This window comes from Haemorhous mexicanus, chromosome 1 (genome assembly GCF_027477595.1).
Source record: "Haemorhous mexicanus isolate bHaeMex1 chromosome 1, bHaeMex1.pri, whole genome shotgun sequence".
In the NCBI taxonomy this organism is placed as follows: domain Eukaryota; kingdom Metazoa; phylum Chordata; class Aves; order Passeriformes; family Fringillidae; genus Haemorhous; species Haemorhous mexicanus.
Genome location: NC_082341.1, coordinates 139175343 through 139191514, shown reverse-complemented (window position 1 = coordinate 139191514; position 16172 = coordinate 139175343). Strand labels below are relative to the sequence as shown.

At 37.5% G+C, this 16172-nt stretch overlaps 1 protein-coding gene across 2 annotated transcripts in view; it reads right to left on the bottom strand.

Annotated features, from left to right (window-relative positions):
• The window catches only part of ZFPM2 (zinc finger protein, FOG family member 2), a 307582-nt gene that overhangs the window by 105566 nt on the left and 185844 nt on the right, over positions 1-16172 (bottom strand). For both annotated transcript variants that reach the window (XM_059865184.1, XM_059865192.1), the window contains one exon: positions 6665-6776. In XM_059865184.1, the coding sequence (XP_059721167.1) occupies positions 6665-6776 (112 nt within the window). The remainder of the gene's footprint in view (positions 1-6664; positions 6777-16172) is intronic.

Sequence of the window (16172 nt, the reverse complement as noted above, 5' to 3'; positions counted from 1 at the left end):
ATAATTTGGCTGCTACGTAAATGAAATGCACCAATAATGAACAAAAGCATTTTCAAATTAGAAGTGAAAATTTAGTTATACTCTGGTATTTCTTGTCATCTTCCCTTTATTATCTATATGCTTAGAATTTAAAGGGCATGTAATAATATGCAGTGTGCTGTTATATACATATCCATAAAGCTGCATAAAATAACATTTTTATTACTGATATTAATAAAATATACAAGGCCCTGACCTCTAACTCCCTAAAGCAGAAAATACCCCATTGGATCTATTTACAAAGGTAAAAATAAAATAAGGAAAAAGTACAGTCCTGCTCTGTGACTTCTTTGAAGATGAAGAGTGTCTGAAGTCCACAACACTGTGACAGCCATCAACAAGCCACAAGAACCGCTAGTGATGGAGACAAAATATTTTCTCCTTCTTTCCTTGTGTCCAGCACACACAGTTTCCTTGTGTTACCAAGACTGATTTGCAATACTTTTACTCATAACAATGACATCTGGCATCCCACCTTCTCTACATCCCTGCAAAACCAAACAGGGAGCCTCACATCTACTTACCTTATACTTCTCTTGAGAAATACTTTGCAAGTTTTCATTGTGTAAATGAAATCCAAAACAAGCTCTTCCATAGACCTTTGATATTAGGATGTCACATGTGTTCTGTTAAAAACTCAGATTTTTTTTTGTCAGTGAATTCAAAGAAGGAACAAAAACCTTTAGCACCCCCAAAGGCTTCAGCACATTGTATAGCTAATGGAGGCATCCTGTAGGACAGCAGATGCTGCAGTTTTCTGACTGCCGAGGTGGAACAGACTTAGTGAATTTACTCAATTTGCTTTTTAATAGTATGTGAAAAAAAGCCCCTTGCAAATCTAAAATATATGCCCCAAGTTAACCTTTGGCCTACTAAACAACTTGTTCTCTGACCCAAACCAAATTATACTCATATTCTAATGCAGCAGTGTTTAAACTTCTTATGGTGTTTGACCTCTGTCTCATTAGGGTCCCTGATGCTGTATATCTGTGGTGCAATTTACCAGTACATTGCCTGAAGTTGCAGGGGAAAAAAAGTACCTGCTAGCTGAAATCTCTCTTACTGGGGAAAACATGGTATCAAGCATGTCACAGAATAATCAAGGAAACTAATCCTGTCACCAAACAAAAATTTAAGTACCCTTCTGTTGCAACAATTGACTATTCCTCTATGTTAAAAATTAGACTGCTTACTTTAAATTAGCAAAATTAAGTAAAGACTGCCTCCAATTTTTCCTAGTGGTTTTATGCAACCCTTTTACAATGTTTGCATTTTCAGTAAATAGCACATACATCAGCTAAATAAGCCACCCCAATATCAGTGAAATAAACAACCAGTTATGTGTTTACTGACTTATTTTATGTGAATTATGGGGCTCAGCAGCCAGTGGAAGCCCCAGAAGGGTCGAGCACAGCCCTCTGCCTCCAGCCCCGACTTCTGCCCTGCCCTCTCCTCTGTGCTGCCTTTCCTCAAGCTTCTATTAATAAATTAACTACATGACACAATATCAGTGTGAGCAGCTGTCATTTTAACTAATATCATTCTGTAAATCCACCCTAGCAGGCTTCTTCTCTATTGTGATTGGAGAATAGACTTTTTTGGGCAGCTTTCAAAAGCCACATCTGTTTGAGCAAGAACCTATTCCTTAGCTGTGTGGAGCAGCACTCCCCCGAAATTCCCTCCCCCTGCTCCCTGTTTTTTTGTTCACCAAAGAAAATGACAATTCTCGGATCTCACCCTTAGGCCACATTCTCCCTAGCAAGGGTTTTGTTATAGTCGCTCAGTGGGCACCGACTGTGATTTCACTTAGGGAGAGATGGAGGCTTTTTATGGCCCTCGCTATCCTGTGTCCGCAGCACCAGCGCAATTAACGGGAGCACCCTGTGGAATCACTTAGGGAGATGTCTCGCAGTGCCTGTGCACCCGCGCTGGGGCAAGGACGGGCCCTTCCTCCTCCCGCATCCTCTCAGAAATAACGAGGGGCATAAACTACCCGGTGAGGCCAGGCAGAGGAGGAAATGACACCAGTAAATCACTAATGGAAATGCAAAACCAAACACTGCCTTGCACAAACTGAGATGACGGCTGGCTTAAAAACGTGTGAGTCACTGCCTGCAGCCACCTCCCTTTTGGCAGCCATACCCGACCCCATCCCATCATCCCGTGCACCAGCACCCATCCCTGTCCCTCCAAGGGGCAGCCTGCAAAGCCATCGTTTCCTAAATTAGGATTTGCAGCAGGAGACGTGCCCCAGGGCTGCCACCTGGCCGGCAGCACGCTCAGTGGGACGCAACGCAACCCGACCGGCCCAGACACACGTTACACATGTTGGCTTTCCTGCACAGAGTTATCCTGTGGTGCTCTGCAATCAATTACTGTTATACCACCATCATTAATAATTTTCTTAATGAAAATGATTCTGTTGATCTCCGTTGTATTTTAATTATCAGAGTTAAGCATAATTACACTGCAGCTCTGAGCTGGCATGTAGACTCCTTTAGGGCGCAATTTTGTTTTAACACACTGATAATGTAATTTTACATTGTGTCAGTTGTTTAGTTATTATCCAGTCGTACAATTCCGCTGTATTCCTGATAACAGATAATAACCTTAGCACCTCCTATATCCTGAAGTCATTTAAAAAGCAATATTGGAATTTCACAACTAGCTAACTTAATCGCCTTATGATTTTATAATTCTCACAGCTAAATATTTGTACAGACACCCTGTTTTAACAATGCCACTAAACATAGGGTATCCATACATTTCACATAAATGGCTTAAATAACATCTAGAAAAATGTCTGTTCATGAGCATGGCTTTTAGTCTGTGCAACTGTGGTTTTTACACTGTTTCTATTCTGGTCAGTCATAATTTATTTTTTAAAATCCTTGCTGTTCCAGTGAAAGATTTGCAATAAATAAATATGCCAGCCCCCTCCTAGCTTGTGGGGAGACTCTTAACTGTGGTCTTAGAGATTTTCCAGGTCTGGTGCACAACTCTGTTAGGCAAAAATGCTTCTAAAGTGCACAATGTAGCAATGATGATACAGTTCATGCATGAATATTTCCTACCTCTGCAACTTGCTTGAATTATTCTGAAGCTTTTTTTCTTTTAAAAAACATATATTTCTAAACAAGATTTAATTCATAAAATCTGTCTCTTAAATCTCAGTTTCTAGGACATATCTCAAATTACTGAATAGACTTTCTGAAAGTCCATTTTTGAAACAAGAGAGAATTTTATGATAAATATTAAAACAAAAACAGCATTCCTTTTGAATGTAATTATAGTAGTAAAAGTTTCCTTTAAGAAAATGGAATGGAATAATGGCATGTGCCATGAGTATCCAACCTGTATAAGAATTTGTAATATGGGATAATAATTAATTAACTACCCCTAATGAACTGCTTTTCTGTTTTCTAACTTGTTTCTAATACTAGGGTATTAGGGAAATGTAGTTATAAAAATACAGATAGTGATCCTAGACTAAACTGAATAATTAGAATAGCACTTATTTCAAGTATTGAATATTTATTCCATAGCTATTCACTTTGGATGTACTCTGATGTGTGATTATAAAAAAAAGTTTTCTTTATCTAAAGATTTGTATAGAAGATGACTTGTGATTGCACTGTAATAATTTAGAAATATAGCCCTCTATGTGTGAATCATAATTAAAATAAATAAATAAATAAATAAATAAATAAATAAATAAATAAGCTTTGTTTCTTTACCTAGGGAAAATATGAAGTATTTTATGCAGAGAAGGAGAGCATTGAAGGCAAATAGGGACTTAGCCAGCTCAAATTCTCTTTCAACAGAACCTACACTCTAGGCTCCTGTCCCTGCAACTATTCTGTGTGCAATATGTGGGTGACTACAGTGCTCAAAAGTGAACTGGAAACCAGACTGACATTCCTATGTTTTCCTGAAGGATCTGGGGAAAATTCTGCTCTCAAAGATATCTCTGTAATGAGCTAAAAGGAAATATGGCATGTGCTTCTGAGTCAGCAACTGATCAACCAGTACTATGTACTGTTAGCCAATTCTAAAGTTATCTTCGTCTTAGAAATGTGCCAATTTACTCCACTCATCTCATCTTGAGTTTAGTATGGAAAACAGCTCCCAGGTGACCAAATCTGCTACATGGACAATTCCACACATTTGTTCAGCTAATTGCTTTCAGAAATAACAACGTATTGCTAAGCAAACTAACAAAATTATACACATGCAACTACAACATAACATCGAATTACAGCTACATGCCAGCTGACACCATTCCATTAGAAGTAATGGCACTATAGGAGACAGAAAGCTAACACAAATCAAAGAAATGTAATCTGGAATGATGAGATACAAATTGAAGGGAGAAACATTATTCTATTTATTTATTTTACCATCTTCTATTTGACATTGTTTTGTGATCCAAGCCAATTAATCTTCCTAGCACAAAAATCCCAACAGAGCTCAAGGCAAGGGTAGATCCTTAATGACCGACAGAGCAGCCACCTCAGAGTGCAAAGAGAGGAAAAGAACACAGCGAAAGCAAAGCATATCTACAACTTACTTCCTGCCTTAGTTTAGTGAAGCAGCAGGTTTTTAACATGCATTTATCCTCAAATTTATCCTCATATAATGCATCTGTGGTAGAGACGCTAGAATTCACCTTGAGTACTGTTAAACTGTCTCACCATACCTCGTTAACCAAGTACTAAAATTAACACCATGATCAGTGAAACAAAATCCATCACGTTTAAATGAAAATACCAATATTTTGGGTTAATCAGATTGCATCAAACTGAAGTAAGTCCTTACTATTTGAAAAAAAAAGTTGTATTTCAACAGAATAAATCAGACAGGACCAAAACTGTCTAATGAATTAGATAATGCTTGTAAAATACTTTGAAGATGAAAATCCAACTGGTAAATATGTGCTAAGTATTATTATAACTTCAGAAAGAATATAGTACTTGATAAGACATCATCCTGTGGGAATTTGTAGGGGCTATGTTTTAGAGTGAAAGTAGGTTCCCATTACATTAAGAAGTTTTTGCAGAAAAGTTTGCCTGAGTGTATTCAATATTATGAGTATTATGCTTTATGAATACAGCTCTGGATTCATGCAAAAAGCCTCAGTGTGTTTGACACTTTGCTGCTTCTTCCACTTGGGCCGCAATCAGCAAGCTGTGAAGGGAGGGCAGCTCAACCCTTTTTAGATCTGAGCCCAGTTCTCTAGTACTGCAGGTGTTTCAGGTTGTAGAATGAATGTGTTGACATTCTGTAATTATAATAGAAAGAATTTATAAGACCCTGGTGTGCGACTCATTTTTAACATGCAAATTCCCTGTTTTAAGCGTTTCAACTTTCAAAGGCTTGTGGCAGTTTAAAGGCAATCCTCTTATAAGTGTATAAATTGCAATGATTATAGGAACAAGTTGTAATTGTTTCTAGTAAGTTTTTAGGAGTCTTTGATGTTATGATTAGTGTTTTTGTATGTTAATATATTGATATGGGTGCTTATTTGCCTGGATGCTTGTATGCTGAAATGGTCACTAGGTTGCCTCAGCAAACAAATCTTTGATCTCAGTAGGTCTGTTTGGTTAGAAATAAAACCTAAAAGAAATTAAACAAAAACAGTGCATGTTCTAAAGCATTCACAAAGTGCTGAGATTGATGATTGAAATACAAGGAAGAAAAGTCATAGTTTTGCAACCTGATCTGCAGGGTAAATGCCAAACACAGCTACACTAAGTTATTTTTATTCCATGTATTCAAGTGGTGTTTTGTTTCTCTTTTTTTTTAAACATATTGTAATGATTCTGTAGCTGCATTTAGAAAGCTTTTAAAGTGACTGCATCAGAGTGGTGCATAGTCCATGGTGCTATGGACTGAACCCAAGGCTCTTTGTGTTGTTTCAAGATGCAAGACAAAAACCTGTGCACCTTGAACCAAAGGAGCTGTTAGATGTGGTGGGTCAGATAAAGCATCTTTGGCAGGCAGCCTTGTACTGACTTGAACAAATCTGAAAATTCACATAAGACACAAGTGACATCTATTGCCACTCACCAATACTCCAGTGAAGCATCATCACATCACACAGCTACACAGAGACTGGAATATCAGAGGTAACAACCCTGAAATCCAGTTCCATTTATCTTATTCTACCATGATGACACAAAGTCTTTTCATAGTCCAATCAAATCCTCAATATTCATATGAAGCTGGATTTCAGTTAGTACTCTACAATGTTATGTAAAATAGAGAAATGATATCCAGTATGCCCAAACAAAAATGTCCAAAAGAATTCACCTATTCAAAGTGTTAAGGTTTCACTGACGTTTCCCAGAGCACTGACTCTCAGAGAGAAATGGATAGTACGTTTTATGCCAGCTGATGTCCTTCAGTGTTTAAAAAGCATTTAATAAACCACAGGTACCATGTGGGTTTTTTAAATCACTAAAAGAAAAAAAAGGCAAAACCAGAACATGGAAGAAAAATGGGAACCAAACCTGACATTAAGGGCTTGTTAGTATTAGTGTTAATTTTCCTAGTGTGCAACAGGTACATATTTATCTCAGTAGCTTAAACAAGAAAGTAAAGAAAAAAATCAGTTTGCGTTTACCTTTGCTGTACACAATGCAGTTGTTTTTGTGGTCTTCTACTCCTTGCCAAGTCACATCCAGCAGCCACTTGGGGCCAGCAGTCAGTACCATAGGGACTGAAGCCTTTGTCTTCTGTAGGAAGGATGATAACAAACAGATGCCATTTGTTCGCCTTGATTAAGAACTTGAATAATAATGGCAATAATCATTTTATTTGCAAACAACAAAATCTCAAAACCCATAAGCCAAAGTCTTATTCCCCTGCCTCAGGATTTTTTTTAAGGAAGACACAAGCAGGAAGCTTTAGTTCTTTCATTGATTGAATGGTGAAACTATTATCAAGGATTTTCCCAATGATATTGGATCAGATCTCCAAGATTACACAGATCTCTGGTGGCTGAGAATTATAAAGGGAATGCAGATGACTTTCACAGCAAAGAGCCAAGTGTTTAGAAGTGAACTTTAGATACATTGTACCTCATTATCAATGGGATCTCACTATTTCCTGAAACAGACAGGAAAGAATTTAAAGAATTGGTATCCATTTCAAAGATCTGTCCTGGGTAACATTTGTATTATCATAGGAAATTGCTCTGAATGGAGAATGGAATTTTTTCTCCCCTTTGCTATGTGTTGATGTGTGATTTTATCATGTCTGAAATAGTAATAATGCTAATGATTCGCTGCAAAAAGAGTATAAAACAAGTTGTATGAATACATTCAAAGACTAAAAAGTAAAGCATGACATCATCACACCTGAAAGGCATGCAGGCTATTTACCATCTCCTGTCTGTATTTCGGATTCTATACTCAGGGATTTTTTACTTGAGGCAATCAAGCAGAGACCTGAAATTTATTAAAACTTAACTCCTTTTACTAATCAAATGGCAAAAATCCTGTGGGTAATCCTGAGTGTGTCAGTATGTGGCACTTAGACTTCGATCATAGACAGTTCTTCTCCTCTGTATCAAGAGTAAAACCACAAAAGAGAGTACAAAGTAAAGCAGTCACAACATAGCTTTTAATTATTTTTTCTGTGATTTAATTCTGTCCAAGACAGTCCAACATTTTGTAAGAGAATTTAATTATTTTTATACTGCACCAAGAATTCTCTAGTTGTCTCAGCCTATTTTTTATTGTAATATTCTGTATTACTGACCAAAATAAAATATTTTAAGATACATAAAATCCTATCTTCATGGACATTCCAGATGCTTTGCCAACATTTATTATGGATAAGTATTCTAGAAATGTAGTGAAGAATAAAAACAGTTACTACAGAACATATCACATTCATAAAAGATACCTGAAAATATTTATTGAAAATAAGTTATTGCTTAAAATATTTCAGTTATATAAGATTAAATCAATAACCTTAAATAATATATATTTACTATAATTACATTAGTATATTACTAAAGATGATAGAAAAAGATCAAATGTCACAGGTCTTCACTTTTTTGTGGGGTTTTTAAATCTGTTTAGACTGTAATACTGTTTTATCAAGTATACTACTTCCTACTTAATTTTCATTTTAGATTTTACATTTTTCATACAAATGTTTGTGCATAAGTCACACTTCTATACTTACTCCATGACATTATTCATCTTCCCTATGTATTGGGAAAAAACAAATAGGAATTATGAATGAAACTAGGAAAGAGGAAGGTAACATCTACCAAAAATATACCTTGTAAAATATATTTTGTTTCAGTAAGAATACTGAAACAAGAGACATGCAATGTCTCAACTCCTAATGCTGCTTTCTCTGTGGGAAGTTGAAGAAAGTATGTTTTGCTTATATGGAGTATTACAAGAGTCAACCCAACTGCATGCACTTGTATTCTTAATTTAAATTCTAATTAATAATTGACCAGTAAATAAAATAGTTTAATTTTTTAAAATTTCGTTGAAGTTTCTATTTAAATTATCAAGAAGCCTGCTATTATCAGTTATGAAATCAGTGCAAAGCACATACATGTAGGCTACACAGAAAATGATGACATAAAGAAGGGAAGAACTGAAAAAGAGATGCAACAGATGAGATGAAAAGTAATCAAAGTAACCCCTCTATCTTCTATCATAGAAAAGTCTGAACTTTACTGCAATTTACACCAAAACAGTACTAAGGCACCCACAGAAACAATTTAGAGTGGCTTTCCCCACACAGCTGAGAATCACACCCAAATTGAATACAAGCTGTAGCAAGAATGTTGGCAACTATGGCTGCACAGCAATAATGAAGAGGAGGATCAGGACACACTCCAATACTTGCTGCACTTCTCCAAGTGCCATTTCAGTCAAGCCTTTAACATGTTTTTGTGCTTATATGTGCTTTCAGTCTCTGGTAATCCCAAGTACAATCAAAAGACGGTGAAATATTATCCAGCTAGGAGACTTTTCCAAGTACACCACAAATTATTAAGACATTCAAAAAAGGTTTGATTTTTTTCCCCCCAAAGTTGGAGGCCAAGTTAAAAAACAGAACAAACCAAAATTCTATCTTTTAAGTGCAGAAGGGATCATCTATTTAATTTTCACAAGATCTAATTCCTATTTCTGGTTTACTTCTTTCCAGACGTCTGACATTTCATTGTGTCTCCTCCATCTCTAAGGGTATTATCTGCATTAAGGTGGTATCAAAAAGCCTCAAATAATATCAGGATCTTCTTGTGCTGGGCAATAGTTTATCTACATAGACAGGACAAATAATATGTCCTGGGAAAGGATTATACTTAACCACATACTGCTGAGGAAGAATGAGATACAGAGATACCGTTTGACTTTCTCATGGAGATTAATTTCTCCTTTAGTAAGGGTAGGCTTAGTCCCAGGCCACTGCCCCAGTTTTTTCCAGACAAGGAGAGGGGCCCAGGCCTCATCCCTTCTGAGGTGAAGCAGTGGTGGCAGCAGGTGGACTAAGCACCAGCAGTCAGCATGTGTGTCTGCTTTGCCATTTCCCATTTACAGGGCTTTTTTGGAACCTAAAGAACTCCATGGTTATCACTAAATTAGCTTCCAGGTCAGCTTGGCAGCTGAACTTGTAATCAGCTCTGCAGCTGTAAGTGGTCTCAAAACACTAGAGATAGGCTGGAGGAGGAACAGGGTGTTTCATCTCACAGCTCTGCTAGCCCAGAAGAACTGGTGGACACCTCAAAAGAATTCCCATTCTCCCATAGCTCTGCTCCCAAGCTGCACAGATATGTAAATAAACTTATTTTAATATGAAAGCAAAACTTCACAAGACCCCAGCTGCTTGTAAAGCTTGGCAGCTCCACTGAGGGATACCAGCAGTGGCTTTCCTTTGATGCACCTTACTGGCATATTGTGTGAGCTGTAAGGCAGGTCAGGACCACGGCAGCAGTTCTTGGGGTCTGGCATCCTGTGAGGTTTACACATTCATAGGTGTTCACCACCGAGAGAGGCTTGCTCTTGTTGTGCCTTATTACATAGTAAGAACTGAAGCAAGCCTGCTGATTCAGGAAAGGCCATTTCCTTAAAATGGTTAAAATGAAAAGACCCCAGTCCAAGATAACAAGAAGCTATGGTTAAATCAGTCATGCCTTTATCACCTCAAGATTAGACTACTGCAATGCGCTATACCTGAGGCTACATTTTAAATCCATTTGAAAGCTGAAGCGGGTGCAGAATGCGGCAACCCGCCTCTAAAGCAGGATATCGTGCTTTGAGCGCATTACACCAGTGCTTTTTAATTTGCACTGAGTGCCTGTGGAATTTAAGGCACTGGTTACAACCTCTGAAGCCCAGGACCTGTCTGTTTGAGATACCTAATTGAGACCTGCCAGGTCCTTTGTCTCAGCGGTACAACGGCAGCTGAGAACCACCAAGGAACATGAAAAAGGGCTTTCTTGGCTTGACACCCAAGAAAGTCCTGGCAGGGCAACATGTTCTTCATGACAGCTCTTTTACCTTTGGAACATCATCCTACTTGAATGTTCATGTTCATGCTCTCAGAGAGGTCTATGAAAATCATCCTGCAATTCATAAGATTTATTTGTCATACTGCAAAATTGAGTTCATCATCCCCAAAACAGTGGTGGTAGGTGTTACCTACTTTATAGTTTTGTTTCAGATTTTTTTAAAGTGCTAGCAGGAATATCTCTAGCTTAAGAAATGTACCTTTTTTACACACATGGAAAAAGCTTTCTTAATACAGAAGCAACAATATTGAAGCTGTTGACATATAAGACTTCAAAAACCAAACATAATTTTTTTTCTCCCTCCAAAAGAACTGCTACACAAAAGTTTACAAAACATTCTCCCTGCTGCCCAAGTATAATCACAGGGATCTGCTAACATGGGTGTCTGTCAGATGGGGCCATACACTAATTACCTCACATTTTTCAAATGAGGGCACATTACAGACACACAGTATTTATTGTTCACTGCTCTACACTAGGTAACTGTACATTCTACACTTGAGCAATGTTTCCCTGAAAATGCAATTTCTGCTAATGCTTTCATGCCATAACTAGACAAATTTGACAAGGACAAGCAGGGTCAAAACTGTGATCTCTCAGGGAACAATTAGAATTAGCTAATGAGGATAAAAGAGGTCAGACAGGCATCCACTTTTCACTAACCTTTGAAGCAACTGGACAAACAAGAGAGGTAACCCTCAATAAATGTTTATATTCAGTCAAGAGGTTAATGGAGATAAAAATAGCCATCACAGCAAGCCGAAAATAGTTTTGCACTCTTGCTAAATGGAATCAGTGCTGACAAGTAACATTAGATGGGCTCTTCCCTGCAAAGATTTCTAACATATGATGTGTGTGGCCTGGCAGAAACTTGAGGAAACCCCCACGCTGAAGAAAAATACAGCATGATCAAGGTTGTTTGAAATCTATGAAATTCTGATGTCAAATGCCAGATCAGTGCTAGCAGTTTCTTCAGAAGCTGTGCTACTGAGCTCATGTTCAGAAAGTCACTGTGACACGACCATCCTGTCCCAGGCACAATGTTCCAAGAAGTGTTCAACATTATTTAAGGAGATGTACTGATACTCAAAGGCTTTGTTTCTTACTGTAGTTTGATTCCTGCAAATAGATTTTCTTCCTAAATCTTCCAAAGAGCCTAAGTTCCCATGGAAAATGAAGAATATTACCAGAATATCTTCATGACCTTGGAGAAAGTTCCAATGCCCTCTTGGCAGAGTTAGTTTATTTAGTCAATTAAAACCAAGAGTGTACTGGGAGTAGAGCTGGAAACATATCTCAGGTGCCTTCAGATATGAGTCTGGGCTAGCAAAACACCAGTTAATAAACTGACAGAGGTTTCTTTGAAATTCAATTTAAATTCAATTGGATCATCACAGGGTTGACATGCTGAAACTGCAGAACATCCCCTCTTCAGAGGTTGAGTTCACCTTTGATGATCACCATACTCAATTCAGCAAACTTTGTAAGCTCATCAACTCAACTCAGTTGGGAAAGGCTCCTAAGGGTCATTCTGGACAGCGCAATAACAGAGATCTGTAAAGGTCTCAACTATCCCTGATTAATTAATAATTGTTTTAAGATGTTTAACTCCATTAGTGGAGTGGTAACTCCATTTAATCACCTCTCACACTGACTGTCTAAATGCATTTCTTTACCTTATAACTGATTACAAATTCATGAAGCTGTAAGACAATCCCATCCAAACAGCCCAATGGACAGAGATCCACATTTTGTTGTTCATTTGTATGCAATCAGCTGGACTGTCTTTCACTTCCTGTAGCTTCCCTGAAAACTCTGATCTTTTTCCAAGGAGGATTCAGTCTTGGAAGAATATTTATCTCAAGGGCTTTTCTGGAACACCTGCCAGTCAAGGCCCGTGGCAGCACTTCACAGTGCCACAGCTTTCTTTGCTAGACATGCAGAGGCAACTCCTTTCCACTAATACAACACTGGAGATGTCAGGAGGTTTACAGTTCCATGCTGATGACAACATCACTAATTAAAGCAAAGACATGACAGTCTCCAGCTAGAAACACCCACTCTGGACTCTTACAATTGGACCAGCATTTCAGATTTCACAGCCCCCACTATGTCTGCAGGGAAGATCTTGAAACTTGAACTAAATGCAAAAGAAATTTTGCAATCCTTAGTCCTTGTGGTTAAAAAGAAACTCAAACCCACAAACTCTGAAAACCTGATACCAGCAAAATGTATGAAGTTAATTTCACCTGAATCTTCAGACAACGTGGAATAATTGTTTCAGTTATTACTTTACAACCTTGTGGGATCCAGGATTTCAGAGCAGTGTTCAAGAATCTGCAGATCTGCACAAATTGTTACTTGTGATGGAGCACGAAACTAGTGATGAAGAAAAGAAGTATGTACTTTCCACCATCTTTTATTGGTGATAGTAGAAGAAAAATATTGGTAACAGCTGAAGAGGCTGTGGTCAAACCAATGCCTTTAAAAGTTTCAAACACAAAAAAAAAAGGGGGGGGGGGTGAAATGTGCACACAGATGGAATCCCAAAAGACAGCTGGGATTCCCTGCAACTGAGAAACCCTGCTGTTTACCCCAAGAGATCATCACTTGTCAAGTGACAAGACTGAACATACATTTCACTATGTATCACTATGTACATTTCATCCACAAACCTAAAGCAGACCAAAGAAATTGTTCAAACAAAAAAACCCCACCCCCTAGCAATGTTAATATTTTCCAACACTTGTCAGGATTTTAATATGATTTCAAAACTTTTATTACTATCAAATGTGATTGCCTAATGCAAATTAAACGTGTGCTAAACATGGGGTTCAATTCATTTTACCTAACTAGAGTGCATTTTTTTCAAATCTGTAAAATAAACATAAATCATATGTAATTTTAAATTAGGTACAAAGTAATGCTGTCAAAAGCAACTTCAATTTGTTCTTTTTAATTCAGGATACCCTTGGAACCCATCTTCAAACTCTCCCTCAGTTCTAAACACTTTTAAATAAATCCATATTCTGGAATACCTGGACCTAGCTGAGTCCTGGTGATTGCTTCTGTCTGCTTCTGTGATCCTGGAGGAGGTGACAACCAACTGATTGGACAGGAATGGAAAAGCTGGAAAATTAATCTCTAAACACTTAGTGATCTTCCACTGCCCACATCATTCTGCCTTGATGGGCTTTCTACTGCAGTCCTTCCTTCCTCTAAAGCCTTCATCTGGCTTCACCCTATAGCTGCTGCTCCCCTGCCCTTTCCTCCCTCTTCTTTTTCCCCATTTTATAAATACCTGACTATGTGTAGATAACTTCCTTTCACAAAAAGCATGGAATGGATAGCAGTGTTTTTGCCACCACTCTCTTGACTTCACTTTTACATTTTGTTTTTCCTTTTACTCTCTCTCCTGTTCATTTTGTTCTTTGGGAAAGCAGTGCATATATGTATTGTGCATTTATGCAATGACCAGAAGCAGGAAATCATAGTTTGTGCTGTGATTAGCATAAATGTGCTGAGGATATTCTGAAAATTGACAATTCTAAGTCAATCATCTCTGTTGTGGTGAGTTGATACCTGTGGGTAGCATGAGCACTGTCAGTGTGTCAGGTATCTGCCATGGGTGTTGAACCTTCCTGCTGCACTGTAAAGTTGAATACTTTGGATAATACCATTTCAGAGATGACATGCACCTGTACCGATGAAATCACACACTGTAGAACTTATCTTTAGACAAGATATAATGCAGAGCTGCTTGCACACTTTCACACTGAATTATCATTGCATTTTTCCTACTGGGCTAACCTCACTGTTGTAAATTACTGTGTACTCTAAGAATTTAATCTCTCTTTCTACTAATGAAGCCATGTTGATATTTGCCAGTAAACACTTTCTGAATGCACTTGCTTGACTGTAACTTGTTTCACTTTTGCCAAACGCTTCTCACATAAGACAGATGAACGCTCTGCTCAGTATGGCTCAGCTGCAATTCTGCAAACATTGAATTTAGTCTAGACAGGCTGACGGACCAAACTGTGGGATAAACACTCAGTCCCTGGTAACCTCCTGAGAACTGGACTCCCACTTTGCACAAGTATCATTTGGGCTTGGGGCAGTTAATGTGACAATAGATAATTCAGATGATCAAGGGAACAGCAGCAGAGGTTTTTCCAGAAGACATGAAGTAATTTATATTGCATATGGATTAATTCTGACTGGTCCCATGGTCCAGCAATTTACACCAAAGCCATCCAAAATGATTGCTGTATTTCCAGTTTAGTTTAGTGTGGTACTGAATAATTTCTAGTTTGGAGAAATTTTGGTGGGTTTTTTTGTTATACTTTTTAAAATCCTGGAATGGATGATTTAAATCACCTTATAGAGAAGTCCAAATTTCATGTGTCAGATGCTTATTTTTATGTAAGGAATAGAAAAAGGGGTAATGATAGGACAAGGGGGAAAGTCTTTAAACTGAAGGAAAGTAGTCTTAGATTAGCTACCAGAAAGAAATGCTTCGCAATGAGAATAGTAAGGCACTGGCACAGGTTGCTCAAACAGTAAGATTCCCTACATCTGGAAGTGTTCCAGGCCAGGCTGGACGGGGCATTGAGCAGCAGGTGTCCCTGCCCCTGTCAGGGGGGCTGGAAGTGCAAGAGCTTTAAGGCCCATTGCAATCCAAACCATTCCATGATTTTACGAATCCATTCAAAATAAAAAAAAAAAAAAATTAAAAAAATATAAAGGAAAAAAAAAGCATGCACAAAGCCTCCTAAAAATTATCCATTACACAGAACTACAGAATACCTAGTTATAGATTCTGCTTATTATATATATTTATTACTTTGTTTGGAACTGCAACTCAGGTTGTGTATTTTACTTTAGGAAAGTGAATGTTTCTGTCATAAATGGTGAATAAGTCACGCTTTAGCAGTAGTAAAAGATAACTTTTTTTAATTTCAACCCTTTTTTCTTTCTCCCTAAAGAGAGAGAAAATAAAAAGTTCTTTGTATATGCTTGTCCCATATTTTTACTGTATAAACGAGTGCAGCTCTATTAGGATTGCATTTCCAATGAATATTGTGAGGTCTTTATGAAATACATATTCAATACAAAGGCATTGTACTCAATGGTGTAGGTATTGCAATTCTCTTGGTGATGCATTACACAATATCTGAACTTCACTGCTGTGCACACTGAATGCACACAAAATATTATATATAAATTCCCTTCTAATTTGAAATAGAATTGGGGAATAGAAAAGAATCTATGCCTTTCTTGAGGATTTTAAAAGATTTTTATACATCCTTTTATTAGGTGTTTATTTATATATATATATCTCTTTACTAAGAGGAAACGTGATACTTTAAAGTAATAGCATAAATCCAACGTGCAATCCTCTGCCCAAGTTTTATGTTTGTTAAGACAGAATAATCATTTAAGGTAGAAGTTTAACACATGATTCAACAACCAGAAGCCTATATGTATGACTTTGATTAATTATTTTTAGTTCAGTTAAAACATCCAGTTTATCTCCTTTTAAGATTATCCTTGACATATTTAGAAATCCTAATGCAGATTTTAT